Source organism: Salarias fasciatus, chromosome 6 (genome assembly GCF_902148845.1).
Source record: "Salarias fasciatus chromosome 6, fSalaFa1.1, whole genome shotgun sequence".
Classification (NCBI taxonomy): Eukaryota; Metazoa; Chordata; class Actinopteri; order Blenniiformes; family Blenniidae; genus Salarias; species Salarias fasciatus.
This window is the reverse complement of record NC_043750.1, coordinates 37737524-37751715: the sequence shown is the minus strand read 5'-3', so window position 1 is coordinate 37751715 and position 14192 is coordinate 37737524. Positions and strand designations below refer to the sequence as shown.

General features: G+C 42.5%; 1 protein-coding gene across 1 annotated transcript; it reads left to right on the top strand.

The window, feature by feature from the left end:
• Window positions 1–2463: 2463 nt before the first annotated feature.
• LOC115390954 (serine protease HTRA3-like) lies at window positions 2464–8123 on the top strand. The gene is made up of 10 exons (XM_030095014.1): window positions 2464–2887; window positions 3876–3984; window positions 4106–4328; window positions 5555–5749; window positions 6496–6528; window positions 6723–6837; window positions 6922–6969; window positions 7045–7102; window positions 7330–7425; window positions 7822–8123. The coding sequence occupies exons 1-10, from the start codon at window positions 2464–2466 to the stop codon at window positions 7988–7990; spliced, it is 1470 nt and encodes a 489-aa protein (XP_029950874.1). The 3' UTR covers window positions 7991–8123.
• Window positions 8124–14192: the final 6069 nt, after the last annotated feature.

Below are 14192 nucleotides of genomic sequence, written 5' to 3'. Positions count from 1 at the left end.
GAAAATTTGAATATTACATAAAAACAATAAAAAAGGGTATTTAAAACAGAAATGTAAGGCTTCTGAAATTTCTATGCGCTCAGTCGGGCTGTGCTGACTGAGGACTTCAGGAAACACAGTGGAGCAACAGCCCATATCATACCAGACTGCAGAAACTTCACACTGGAGTTCGAACAATTTGGATTCTGAGCCTCTCTGCCAGAGGCAGAGCCTGGGTCTCAGTACAGAGGGAGCATTTTCGACGGGCCCTTATAATAGTAATTTTACCATTCAAACAATCCCTCATGCTACCATCAAACAACACACTAATGCTCACTTTTATTGAGCCAAGCAAACCTATATGCCTCAGAAAGCAGAATAAAGTCACAAACCAGTTCACAAACTTGTTCTGAAGAACAAATACACATATGCACGCACACACACACACACACACACACACACACACACACACACACACACACACACACATACATATGCAGCCTGACAGGTGTCAATCTCAGAGCGTCCGCTGTCCATGGTGCTGAAAACTCAGATAAAAACTCACTGGCTAAATCTGTATCTTCTTTGATACAGCTTAAATGTAAAATGAACACAGCTGGTCTAAAATTGCACGATCTATTCAGATAGACATAGACACAGCTATATTTTTGGAATTCATGAATATTAACAAAAATAAAATAGACTCAGCGGTCTCTTATAGTTGAGAGCAACACAAGGCACATTCAAATAGTCAGGTGTTTAAGGCCACAGCATTCTGATAAAGATAATATTTTTGAAGGTTTCACTGACTCACCAGTGGCTCCGATGTTAGGTTTTGGGTAGTATCGCTAGCAGCTAGCATAGTATTTAGCATACTGTTTAACTTCCCTCCAAAGAGTTCAGATCAAGAGCAAAAGAAAAAACTGGTTCATGCCGCACAGCCAATCAGCGCTGGCTTACAGCTCTGATGCATTCATGGACAGTCGTAATGTAAGAATTGACAAATTGGAGCCCACACTCATATGCCTATACCTTCTCGCACACACTGCACATTTTATTATAATAATTCATTTACGAGTAAATGTGAACACATCACATGAAACAGGCCCTATGACCTTGTGGGCCCTGGGGCGACCCCCCCTTGCCCCCACTCTGGCTCCGCTACAGCTCTCTGCTCTTCCTCCAGACTCTGGGACCTCTACATCCAAATAATATGCAAAATTTACTTTCATCGAAAAAAGGACTTTGCTTTAGACGACTGAGCACCAGTCCAGTTCTTTTGTCCACAGCCCAGGTAGGTTCTGATGCTGTCTCTTGTTAAGGAGCTGCTTGACACTAGAGAAGCCACATTTCTATCCCAGGTCGAGGACTGGTCCCTGTGCAGCAGCTCTTGATGCACTCCAGCCTCAGTATGCTCTTTGTGAAGCTCCAACAAATTCTTGTATGAAGTTTGTTGACAATCCTCTCAAGGCCACGGTCATTTCTTTTGCTGGTTCACCTTTTCCTATCACTATTTTTCCTTCCAATCGACTTTCTATCAATATGTTTGGATACAGCACTATGTGACCAACCAGCTTTCCTAGCAATGACCTCCTGCGGCTTCCCCTTCTTGTGGAGGATGTCAATGACTGTCTTCTGGCATCTGTCAAGTCAGCAGTCTTTCCTGTGACTGTGCAGCCTCCTGGCCCAGACTAAGAACATTTAAAGGCTCAGGAAACCTCTGGAGGTGTTTTGAGTTAATCAGCTGATCAGGGGGGTAACACCATTTGCCACCTATTGACTTTCCAAAACTGAACAATTTCACAATACTCCAATTTTCTGAGACAATGCATTCTGGTTTTTCACTATCTGTAAGCCATCATCATCAAAATGCAAAGAAATAAAGGCTGTCATCTTTCTGTATACCATGAGCCTATATAATATATGGATTTCACTTTCTGAAATGAGAGACAAAACATATTGAATATTTTAATAATTTAATAATTTTTTTTAGATCTTCTTGCAGTCATCTTTATGCTGTGAGAACAGAATTTTTATCACCAGGAATGCTGGTTTCATAAATATGTCAATTGGTGTTGCGTTGATCACAAGAATTGTAATATATCCTACTGAAATGGCAAAGGTTTTCTCTGAAGTGCCTTCTCCAGAACTGGTTGTTGTGCGTAATTATCCCCACTAGATGGTGTAAGTTTCTTCTCCTGCTGGGCTTCATTGAATGGGACTTGAGTGTTTGTCAGAGGTGAGTACTGCACAGTGACCAGACTGTCAAAATATGCAGACACAGATGACTCCTGTATGAGTTCAATCTAAACAGACTTCATATAGACATGAGCCATTTTTTCACCCCTGCTGGAGGCTGAACTCACGTTTCAAAGCAAAAACCAAGATGCTGCAGGCTTCCTGCATCAGACTTTAATTTGACCTCATGAAAAGAGAGGAGAAAACCCCACTAACCCACTTTGAAGCTTGTCAATATTTACCACGATGCAGAGGGTTTTACTCGCAGTAGTTTTTGTCTTTACGCAGCCGGTGCGCGCGGAGAAGTGCGCGTCCCGGTGCGATGTGAGCTTGTGTCCGAGCCCCAGCTGCCTCGGGGGATACGTCCTGGACAGATGCAACTGCTGCCTGGTGTGCTCGCCCCGAGACGGAGACCCCTGCGGCCGGAAGAACGACCTGCCGTGCGGGGACGGCCTGGAGTGCCGGTGGCCGCTCCGGCTCCAGGCCGGACGGCGGGGGCGCGGCTCCGCGGGGGCCTGCCGGTGCAAGACGCAGCACCGAGTGTGCGGAAGCGACGGGAAAACCTACAGCAATGTGTGTAAGATGAGAGCAGCCAGTCGAAAGGCTGTGAACAAGGGGAGAGAAGCAGTTATCCAGGCGCACAAAGGATCCTGTGCGCCCCAGGGAGCAGGTAGGAGCCCGAGGTTTACTGGAGAGTCACAGTAAGACAAAGGCTGGCTGTAAAACTACAGAGGACTGAGTCATTTTGCTTGATTCATGATGCAGTTAAGATGGGATGTTTGAATATTACAATGAACTTAATGGAAGCTGTTGGTCTAAAGAAAATTATTTTTTTCTACAGGAAACAAGATAAAAGCACTATTTTCTTTGTTATCAAACTTTATAATATTCTTTATGGCAAAAATATTCTTTGTTTTATCAAATGTCTGAAAACGAAAAAAATAAAAACTGATTCAACTTATTGACTCTACTGAATTAAAACTTCTGTAATTAAAGTACAAGCAAAATTATAGAAAAGGGTTTTTTAGACATCTTGAACCCTTTTGGGAGATGGGTCCAGTGCAGGCACGCACACACACACTCACACACACTAAGATTTTTTTGGGTATGCTTCCATATATCACAGTTTTAGTTCACATCAATAAAATGACAGTAATATATTTAAAGAGGGTCGACTTGTTAAACATTTCCTTTGCTGTACAATCGTGTGTCATCTGCATATGAAAAGTTATTGGACTATATGCCAGCAGTTGGATGTTTATTGTAAACAATTTCATCCCCTGAATTAAATCTTGAGGTAAAACATAAAATTCTATTGCATCGGGAAAGATGAAGAAAACCAAAACTTCCAGGACCGTGACGGATAAAGATCCAGACTCAACTTGTGCCGTAATTTTGAAATCAGTTTTAGATATTCCAAAAAATTTCAAATAGAACAGTTTAAAGTCTGTATCAAATCTTATTCATTCCTTTTAAAACTAATTCTGGAAGAACAGGAAGTGTTGGTATTCAACTTGATCACTGCTGAATTAATTCATCTTTAATCAAATGGAGTCAAACACTTTGTGATGTATTCAAGGAGTCCGTTATCATCAAAGCTGTGATTTAATGCAGCTTCAGTGGAGGATGTGGTGTGTAAATGTGGGATCTTTGTGCAGGGCGATCTCTGGTCCATAATCCCAGCAGCCCTCGCTATAAGTTCAACTTCATCGCCGACGTGGTGGAGAAGATCGCCCCAGCCGTGGTCCACATCGAGCTGTTTGTGAGGTGTGTGTGCGGAAGCACTTACCAGGACAAACACACACAGCTGTGAGAAAATCTACAGTGAAGAGAGTTTATTAGACATCTGAGTAATGATAAGAGCGACATTGTCTTTGTTTCTGTGCAGACACCCTCTCCTGGGTCGTCACATGCGTCTCTCCAGTGGTTCTGGATTCGTGGTGACCCCCTCTGGTGTGATAGTGACCAACGCTCACGTGGTGACCACGGCCGAGTCGGCGAGCGGGAGGCCTCAGCTGCGCGTCCAGCTCCACGACGGAGACGCGTACGAGGCGGCGGTCAGAGACGTTGACAGCAAGGCAGACATCGCCACCGTGAAGATCAACCCCCAGGTGAGACGGCCGCATCCTGACGGGGTTTGACAGCTTCCTGTCAGACGTCTTTCATAAACACGAGCTCTGTGACTCACAGGCGCCGCGCTGATGTGTGTATTCTCACACTCATACCTCAAATATTTGGACGGTTTTGTAAGCTTTAATCTTCAGCCTTCCGTCCTTCTGTTCTCACTTTATCAAACTACTGAACAAATTTTGACTGGATGCTGCTCTTAACAGCAGCTCTACTCTTCTTAACTTTCATTTATTCACTTTCTGAAGATATTCTAGTTAGAAGATGACATACAGAACAGTGTTATTTTGGCAAATTGAATTCCAATATGTCCCCTCCGATGAAGTCATCTCATCAAAAAGGCCCATAGAAAAGAAAAAAAAGGCCCTGAGCATGAAACTGTGGAAAGGTGAGGCGGAGCAAGCAGCAAAAAAATCCTTGACATCAAGACAAATATCCCCAAATGTCTAAAAATCCAAACACGGAGAAAAATCTGGAGCACAGGGGACGTTGAAACAAAGACAAAACAGCAAACAAAACACAGAAGAAAAGCCCAAACCTCAGAATAACACAAGAACACTGAACGTGGACCATGACATTCATGAACTGCAAGAATCAAGCTAAATGATTAAAATTGTGTCATGAAAACTGTTCTTTCTGATTTGATTTTCTCCAATCTGATTGAAATCCCATGTGAACAGTGCATCACATTGCTTCCTACTATCAGACCAGTGGGTCTAAAGAGAAAAACAGCAGTGGCAAAGCTCTGCTGAAGGATCTACATTAGAAATAGTACTGATCGAGGAGAATGCCCCATTGGTGTTTCCGTGTCAGAATAAACACACTTTAAATAATCTAGAAAACAAAACAATCATAAAAGTCTGTAGACTGCCTGCTGAAGCTTCTGCTTTTTGTGCTTCTGCCTTGTGACCAATGAATATCATCCTATAAATTATTTGAATTAGTGTATTGCAGGATTTTTTGTGAATTTATTAAAAATGATCTTACTGTTGATTATGTTCATGTTTAGAATTCTGTCACTTTGAATTTGCCGTGCGTGAAGCAGAGAGCATGTTCACATCATGGTAATAGTATTTTGGAAGCTCATTTGCTTGATGAGATTGATCCAGTGTCTGAAACGGCAGGCTTGCCAAAAACATTGTATCTGTCTGCCGTGTCGCCGCCTCCTCTCCCTCACTGCTATTTGTGTGTTTTCACGCTTTGGGAGCAGAAGAAGCTTCACGTTCTGTCTCTGGGCCGCTCGGCCGAGCTGAGGCCCGGAGAGTTCGTGGTGGCCATCGGCAGCCCGTTCGCCCTGCAGAACACCGTCACCACCGGCATCGTCAGCACGGCGCAGAGAGACGGCAAAGAGCTGGGCATCAAGGACTCGGACATGGACTACATCCAGACCGACGCCATCATTAACGTGACTGCGCACGCACACACACACACACACACACATTGAGTTAAAGGGGCAGATCAATGTAAACATAAAATTCATGTTTTATTCTTTAATGCAAATAATTGAGATGCAACAAAAGTAATCAGAGAGAAACTACTCTTGTATGACTTAAAGTTGTTACTTTGTAACCACATTAAATTGCACTATTGAGGCATTTGATTCAGTTTACATGAAAAATATATCGACTCATATCAAAACATGACACAAGAATTTATATTTAAAAAAATGAAACATTGGTAAACAGCTTCAGATAAGAAGAAAGAACTTAATGCATTCTAAAATACAGATTAAAGAGAAGAACTGTCTGTTTACAATATGTATATTATACTTTAGTAGGAGTACATACTAAAAATCTTACGAGTGAATGAATTCAGTGATTGAAGTTACTTAACCACAAAAACTTTTTCTTTGTAAAAAGCTTTATATTTGAATCTGAAGTATTTTTTTGCACACATCTTATTTTAAGTTCATCTAACAAACTAAAAGCCTTCAAACTATAACGTTCTTACATAAAAGTAAAACTTTACACATTTGAAACTATCGGTAGTTCTTTAAATGGGTTATAACGGTGTGTCTGTGAACTCAAATTTATTTCTGATTTCGTAAATTAAATACATATCCATAAATACACAATAATTCCATCAATGTTTTTCTAATGTCTGGATGCTGAATCAACGTTGTGATTATTTTTGTTTCATGCCTGTGAGAAGTACGGTAACTCTGGAGGACCTCTGGTTAACTTGGTGAGTGATTTTATTGATTGTATTGATTATGGGAACTTCTTCGGTGGCTAAAGCATTATTATTTAAAACGAGAAGAAAAAAAAGGACAAAAATTCACTCAGTTTTAATTATTCCAGGAACCCACCCTGTGTTTTTATGTTGAGCTACACATCATCTGGCGTGGCGTGTATCTGGAGATGTGTTTGTTTCCACAGGACGGGGAGGTGATCGGGATCAATACTCTCAAAGTGACGGCAGGGATCTCCTTCGCCATCCCATCGGACCGGATCAGCCGCTTCCTCTCAGAGTCTCAGATCAAACACAGCAAAGGTGAGTTCCTCTAATAATCCTAACGTCGAAATGCTGACTGAGAAGTCTTTAATGTGATAATTTGATGCTTTACTGTTTTTACAGAGAAGGAGAAGCAGAGAAAAGTGACAGACGAGCCTCAGGCGGACGCAGGTGAAACTCTGTCTGCTGAAGGTTTGTGACTGAACTGAGACGGAAGGTTCCATCACGCGTTTGTGTTTGTTTCAGAGGCGTCAGACGTGAGGAGATACTTTCTGGGCTTCTGGATGAGCACAATCACAAAGGCGTGAGTTTATAAGAAACTGAAGCATAAACGATCAGTTATGATCACTTCCCTGATGTAAAAGGCTTGAATGAGAAGGAGTCTGTGATGTGATGTGATGATGAGTATCACCTATGTTGGATTTTGCATTATTTTGTGTGTGTGTGTGTGTGTGTGTGTGTGTGTGTGTGTGTGTGTGTGTGTGTGTGTGTGTGTGTGTGTGTGTGTGTGTGTGTGTTATTGTGTTGCAGTCTTGTTGCAGAGTTAAAGCACCACAAACCAGATTTCCCCGACGTCAGCAGCGGAGTTCTGGTGCAGCAGGTCATACCCGACACGCCAGCTGAAAGGTATGCTCACACACACGAGAGAAATGCCTCAGTATGCACACACACACACACACACACACACACACACACACACACACACACACACACACACACAGAGCCGTGCCTCCGTTACTCAATGACTTCATGTTCATTTCCTGCACACTGACTGGAACTTGAACCATCACTGCGACTGGAATCAGTCAAACCTCGTCCGTCTGTCTTCTGTATCCACTTCACACGAGGCACGACGGCTTTGTTTAAGCATGAGGGCATTCCACACGTTAAAATTTAGAAACTGTATTAAAAAAGCAAATGTAAGACAACGTAAAAGATCCTAAAAATGAGTCACATTTCCGCTTTGCTTGATATTTTACATATTGTGGAAAAATCCTGAGTTTTTCTCCTCTTCGGTGTCAGCGGAGGGATTAAGGAGGGAGACATCATCACGAAACTGAACGGACGGCTGGTCGGGACCACCGCAGACGTGCACCAGGTGCTGAAGAGCGACAGGCCGCTTCTGATCCAGATCCGCAGAGGCAACGAAGACCTGCTGTTCAACATCCATCCTCAGCTTCTGCAGCACTGACTGACCACTCTGGGACAATAAATCATCAATAAGCTGCAGGTGGAATAGTTTACTGATTAAATTGAGAACGCTGCACATTTCTGCCAGAAAACTGTGCCAGTCTGTTTACTTTGAATCGTCTGTGTTTTTGTGTTTGCTGCTCTGTTTAGAATAACATGTTGTTGTTATTGTGTTTTGTCTTTGTGTAAAAATCAGAAATACTTTGGCTAAATTATGAAACAGATATCAGTATTTTGGATTTAATCCTAACTGTTGGATACAATGTTATTCAGTTTCTAACAAATGTGATTTTAGTTTTGTAGATTTCAAAAAATAAAATATAACATGCAATGTATATATCTCCCAGCATGTACGTAGTATCCATTTTCCTGCATTTTTTTCCTTTTTTCAAATTAATTTAAAAATAAAAAGTGGTTTAAAGCCAATATTTATTTCATTAAAGCACATTGTTGGAATAGAATGAAGCCTAAACGTAAACAGAAATGATTAAACTGATAGCAGTTCTTGATAGCTTATTCTGAGTGTAAAAGGTATGACTGCTGCAGGCCAATGGAGAACTAAGTAATTTTGAGTTTTTTGAAAAGTTGTCATGTAAATAAAGTCTTTTCAGTAAATTTAATGTACGTATGAAAATATCATAGATATTTTTTTGGTTAATTTCAGTCGTTTGAAGTAAGAATAAGTGTAAAACCTGTCACTGTATTTTCACAGAGCCTCATAATAAACGTTTCCAAAGAAAGATGGAGTGTGTTTTTATCTGTCTCTTCCATTTAGCAGCTGGTGACCAGAAGGCAGCTTCCACTCCTCTGTTTATGTCTCCTCATTCCTTTCTCTTTCTCCTGGAGAGATTTTCTCCAAGATTAAACAAACTCAAGCCAATACTCAGACACATAAAACACACACGCAGAGTGTTTTCAGTCATTCTGGGGACATTGCACTGACGTACATCCGAGTCCTCAGGAGCCAGTTAAACTCAACTCTGAGTTCAGTCCAGCCTCAAAACTTCACCATAAACAGACTTTAATTTTCTGTCCACAGAATGTGGGGGTATAAAGATTTAGGTCCTCACACAAGTAGTAAACACATTTGCACACACACACACTGGAGGAGTCACTTTTATCCTCTCCTGTTTTGGTAATGGAAATGTTCATGCACAGTGTTATCTGAACCCTGAGGTCACACATTCTGGCTTCAACAGAAAATCCTGTGCAGAAATGTTACGGTTGTTTTTTTGAAAAATGAAATGCAGCAGAATGCCATTGGTAAAACTGAGGTCTGGGACATTTCCTTGAAAACAAAATTAAACAGGAAAGTGTCCAACAAATGCAGAGTTTGCCTGTAACCTCACTTGTACCTGTGTGGACAGTTTTTAGCCTCACCCAGACAGATGACCTGCTTATTTAAACTGAACATGTTGCTGTTGGCCGTACCAATGACTGTAACAAAAACAAACCAGAGAACAGAAACAGAAGAGGAACCATGGAACCACAACCAGGGAAAAGAACATTGTATCCAAAGTGCAACTACATTACAGGAGTCAAATTTAAACAAGTCTGGGTGAAACATGTCACTGAGCCAGTTTGTCCCTACAAGCACAAAAAGCTCGACTATCTTCCCATGACTTTATGAAATTAAATGAATTTCTGTAAAATGTTTCATTGAAGTGACAGTTGCACCAGCAGACTGTCCAACCCCCTGCCATCCCCACAGGATGATCTTAGTGTAAACATGACAAATGGAAGTCACTCGTAGTTGCAACAAAAGGTTGTTAAATCTCCATTGAAAAGCAAATGGTCTTAATGAAAACTCATGAAAGTGACATTTAACCAACGCAATATCAGCAAATGCTGGGGAACAAAGGGCATGCATCGAGGCAAAGGTTCCAATTCATTCATCAGCGTAACAGCTATAAATGCTACTTAAGTAAACCTCAAGAGGCAGCTCCAGCCTGCTGGTGAAATCACACCGACAGCAGACGACATCAACATCTCAGTGTTGAACACAGCTTAATCAAATTACACACTGCCTGACTGCAAGGAAGTTGCCCATTTTCAGTAATTTCCACAGAAAGCTCAGCATCATCCATATACTTTCAGTAACAGAAATCAAAGCATTTTCTGAACTCAAATTTTCAGCAGCAGCTTTGACCAGACCATGCAAAAAAAGTCACCTTGTCAAAGTGTTCAGAACTGTGTTGGAACAAACTGCTTAACAGCCATGAATAAAGAGAACCATGAGTCAGGAAAGCTTGCATTAAAACCACTTTATTGAACAGAGCATCACAGTGACTGATGGTACAGTTAGTACGATGGAGCTTCAGTTGTTGTGGGCAGATATGGCTTCTTATCAAAGTAATACTGGATGATTGGTTTGTGGACAATGTCAGGATAGTCAATTACTGGGACCGGGTGAACTGCTGGGGGAAGGAGGGGCTTAGAGGGATACTGAGGGTAGAAAGGAATTCCAGGAAAACCAGGATATGGGAGGGGGTATGAGGGGGTCGGATATGAGGGAGGGTATGAGGGGATTAGATACCATGGAGTGTAAGAGGGGGGGTATGAGGGGGTTGGCTGCGAGGGAGGGTATGAGGGGGTGTAAGAGGGGGGGTATGAGGGGGTCGGTTGCGAGGGAGGGTATGAGGGGGTCAGCTGCGAGGGAGGGTACGTGGGGTTCAGATAGAGATAACTGTTCAAAGGAACTGGCTGAGGCAAAACAGGAAGGCTGGGATTTGGCACTACCACTGGGTTGTAGTAGGGGTAATATGATTGTGCTTTATGAGTGTGGGGATGCATGTGGGCATAAGGATCGCTGGTCCGTCGGAGACGACGAGAGCTCACGGAGCCAGAATCCAGAGGCTGTTGCTCTGGCACTGCGACAGTCGGACCAGATGTCGAGTCAGGGCTCCTCAAATCTGGGCAGCTCAGCTCAACAGGAGTTTCCCGCCAGACCAATGGTAACATGTAATGTTGATCCTGAAAAAGACAAAATCCATTATGCCAAGAGCTTTACACTACACATTATTACATTCAAATAGCTAACCTACACACCACCCTACCCATCTTGTCAAATTATGGATACACATACCTTCTGAGTCACACCACAGCCATCAAAAGGGACGACTAAAACCAGGTCCAGTGCATCCTGCTGAATCGAGTATCCACAAGTTTCAGGAAGCTGGTTCAGAGGTAGAGGTTGAGCATCACCTGGAAGGAGAAGAGAGAAACCAGTAACTCATTGTTGAGTGAAATATTTTAAGATTACAGGTACAATCAGTTCATCATACCCAAGTCGACTTGTAACTCAGCTGCAGCAGGCCCAGAGGCTTTCAGTGTCATCTTGGTTTCTTCACAAATCAATGAGGCGTTCAAACCCATCCATGCTGCTTCAGCCACGTCAATCTCCAGCTGCGACGCCTGCTGCAATGTTTCTTCAACAAATAGGAGCACAGTCACATAAAATCATAGCTAAAGAGCAAGCAAGAGTAACCAGTAGATTCTTACCAGCGTCTTCAAATTGGTAGACATCACTAAATGACTTAACAAGCTCCTTTCCATTAAACAGAATGCTTCCCAGCGCCGCAGCTTCACCAGCCGTCTCATCTGCTTCAGTTGTGCGGCTCAACTCACGCAGACTAAAACAAGTTGAAGTGAAGGCAAATGAGCACAAAAACAATAAAACTGCTGCACTGTGAGCTGTGAAACCTCTCCCTCCATGCAACGCCTCCATAACTGAACAGTACATCCGAACTCACACAGTACTGTGAAGCACAACTGGCTCACAGCCTTTTAAGGCTGCACACCAGCTTGGTAGCAGGTCATCAACCACTCAGCTAATGGCTCACACCTGTGTGACTACAGGTCACCACAGGAGGACTCATTAGGAGGGTTCACTGCCTGAGTATTGAGAGTATGACCCCTCAGGTCAGTCCTTCCATTAAGTTGCAATATTGCGAACGCAACAATAAATTGCAAATTCAACCAATATGGCAAAATGGCAAGATCACTAAGAATCCATGGAGATTGGTTGAATTAATTGCTGTGAAAACTTCCTTGACGGACTGTATAAACACCACTTTATTTTATGGTTTTAGCAAGACATGCAAATAGTATTATTTGTTTTTATTGATATAAAATGTTACACGGTTTATTACATAGGTTTTTGGGTTATTGAATTCCCAAGTTGGATTCATATAATGTTAATGACAGAATGTCAGTAACAAATCATAGTGAAAAATCACTGCATGCGAAGTGTAAGAGGAAAGAACCTCGGTCCAGTAAAGATCTGCCAGCAGTTCAAATCAATAGCAGCTTAGCTACAAAATGGTCCAGAACTTGAACCAATTCTTTCTGTTAGCTTTACTAAATAAAAAAGACTAAATAAGTAGAGACTGTGTCAGCGTCCAAACTGACATTGGGAGCTGGTTTCACATGAGAGGAACCTGACAACCGAAAGCTCTGCCTCCTATTCTACTTTTAGAGAACCTAGGAACCTCCAGTGAGCAAGTGTTTCCATTTGTCACCCAGTATGGAGGGAACATTCCCTTTAAACAATTTTGTCTTCTCCATCAAAATGTTTTGGTAAAGACTTTTTTTATACAGTCTTTGATGCGCGGGGCTATCCCACCACTACTTCCTGGTTCCATAACCAATCATTTTTGATTTCGCAAGGTAGCCAAACAAGCAGTACAGCATCCCATATTTTAGGTCTTGAAGACAAACTTTTAATTTGACAAGTTCATCAACATCATCTGCTTTCATATAAAAATAGACGTGTGTCATCTGCATAACAGTGGAAGTTAACAGAGAGTCACCTCATAGTGTTGCTTATTGGAAGGACACACTCCAATGAATCAGACTGGCTTCTGTATTTCCTAGTTGGCGTGCATGAGGTCCACAGCGAGACTTTCACAGGACTTAGTTTTAGCTGTGGGAGTGATCATAAGATTACACTTACAGCTGGATGCTACTCCTCCAGAAAAATGCATACAGGATGAATACATGTTTATTTTTTGTCGGAAGGTCAGAGAAAAGATTAAATTTAGACTTTCTGTGCCTCAAAAGAATGTTTTTAGCATTTCACACTGTTACATACATACTGTGTGCTGAGGTCAATAATCAGACAGTGAACCCTCCTAATGAGTCCTCCTGTGGTGACCTGAAGTCACACAGGTGTGAGCCATTAGCTGAGTGGTTGATGACCTGCTACCAAGCTGGTGTGCAGCCTTAAAAGGCTGTGAGCCAGTTGTGTTGCACAGCACTGTGTTGGTTTGGATGTACTGTTCAGTTATGGAGGCATCTCATGGAGGGAGAGGTTCCACAGCTCACAGTGTGGCAGTTTTATTGTTCCTGTGCTCGTTTGCTTTCACTTCAACTTGTTTTAGTCTGCGTGAGTTGAGCCGCACAACTGAAGCAGATGAGACGGCTGGTGAAGCTGCGGTGCTGGGAAGCGTTCTGTTTAATGGAAAGGAGCTTGTTAAGTCATTTAGTGATGTCTACCAATTTGAAGACGCTGGTAAGAATCTACTGGTTACTCTTGCTTGCTCTTTACCTATGATATTAATGTGACTGTGATCCTCTTTCTTGAAGAAACATTGCAGCAGGCGTCGCAGCTGGAGACTGACGTGGCTGAAGCAGCATGGACGGGTTTGAACGCCTCATTGATTTGTGAAGAAACCAAGATGACACTGAAAGCCTCTGGGCCTGCTGCAGCTGAGTTACAAGTCGACTTGGGTATGATGAACTGATTGTACCTGTAATCTTAAAATAGTTCACTCAACAATGAGTTACTGGTTTCTCTCTTCTCCTTCCAGGTGATGCTCAACCTCTACCTCTGAACCAGCTTCCTGAAACTTGTGGATACTCGATTCAGCAGGATGCACTGGACCTGGTTTTAGTCGTCCCTTTTGATGGCTGTGGTGTGACTCAGAAGGTATGTGTATCCATAATTTGACAAGATGGGTATGGTGGATGTGTAGGTTAGCTATTTGAATGTAATGTGTAGTGTAAAGTTCTTGGCATGATGGATTTTGTCTTTTTCAGGATCAACATTACGTGTTACCATTGGTCTGGCAGGAAACTCCTGTTGATCTGAGCTGCCCAGATTTGAGGAGCCCTGACTCGACATCTGGTCCGACTGTCGCAGTGCCAGAGCAACAGCCTCTGGATTCTGGCTCCGTGAGCTCTCGTCTCCGACGGACCAGCGA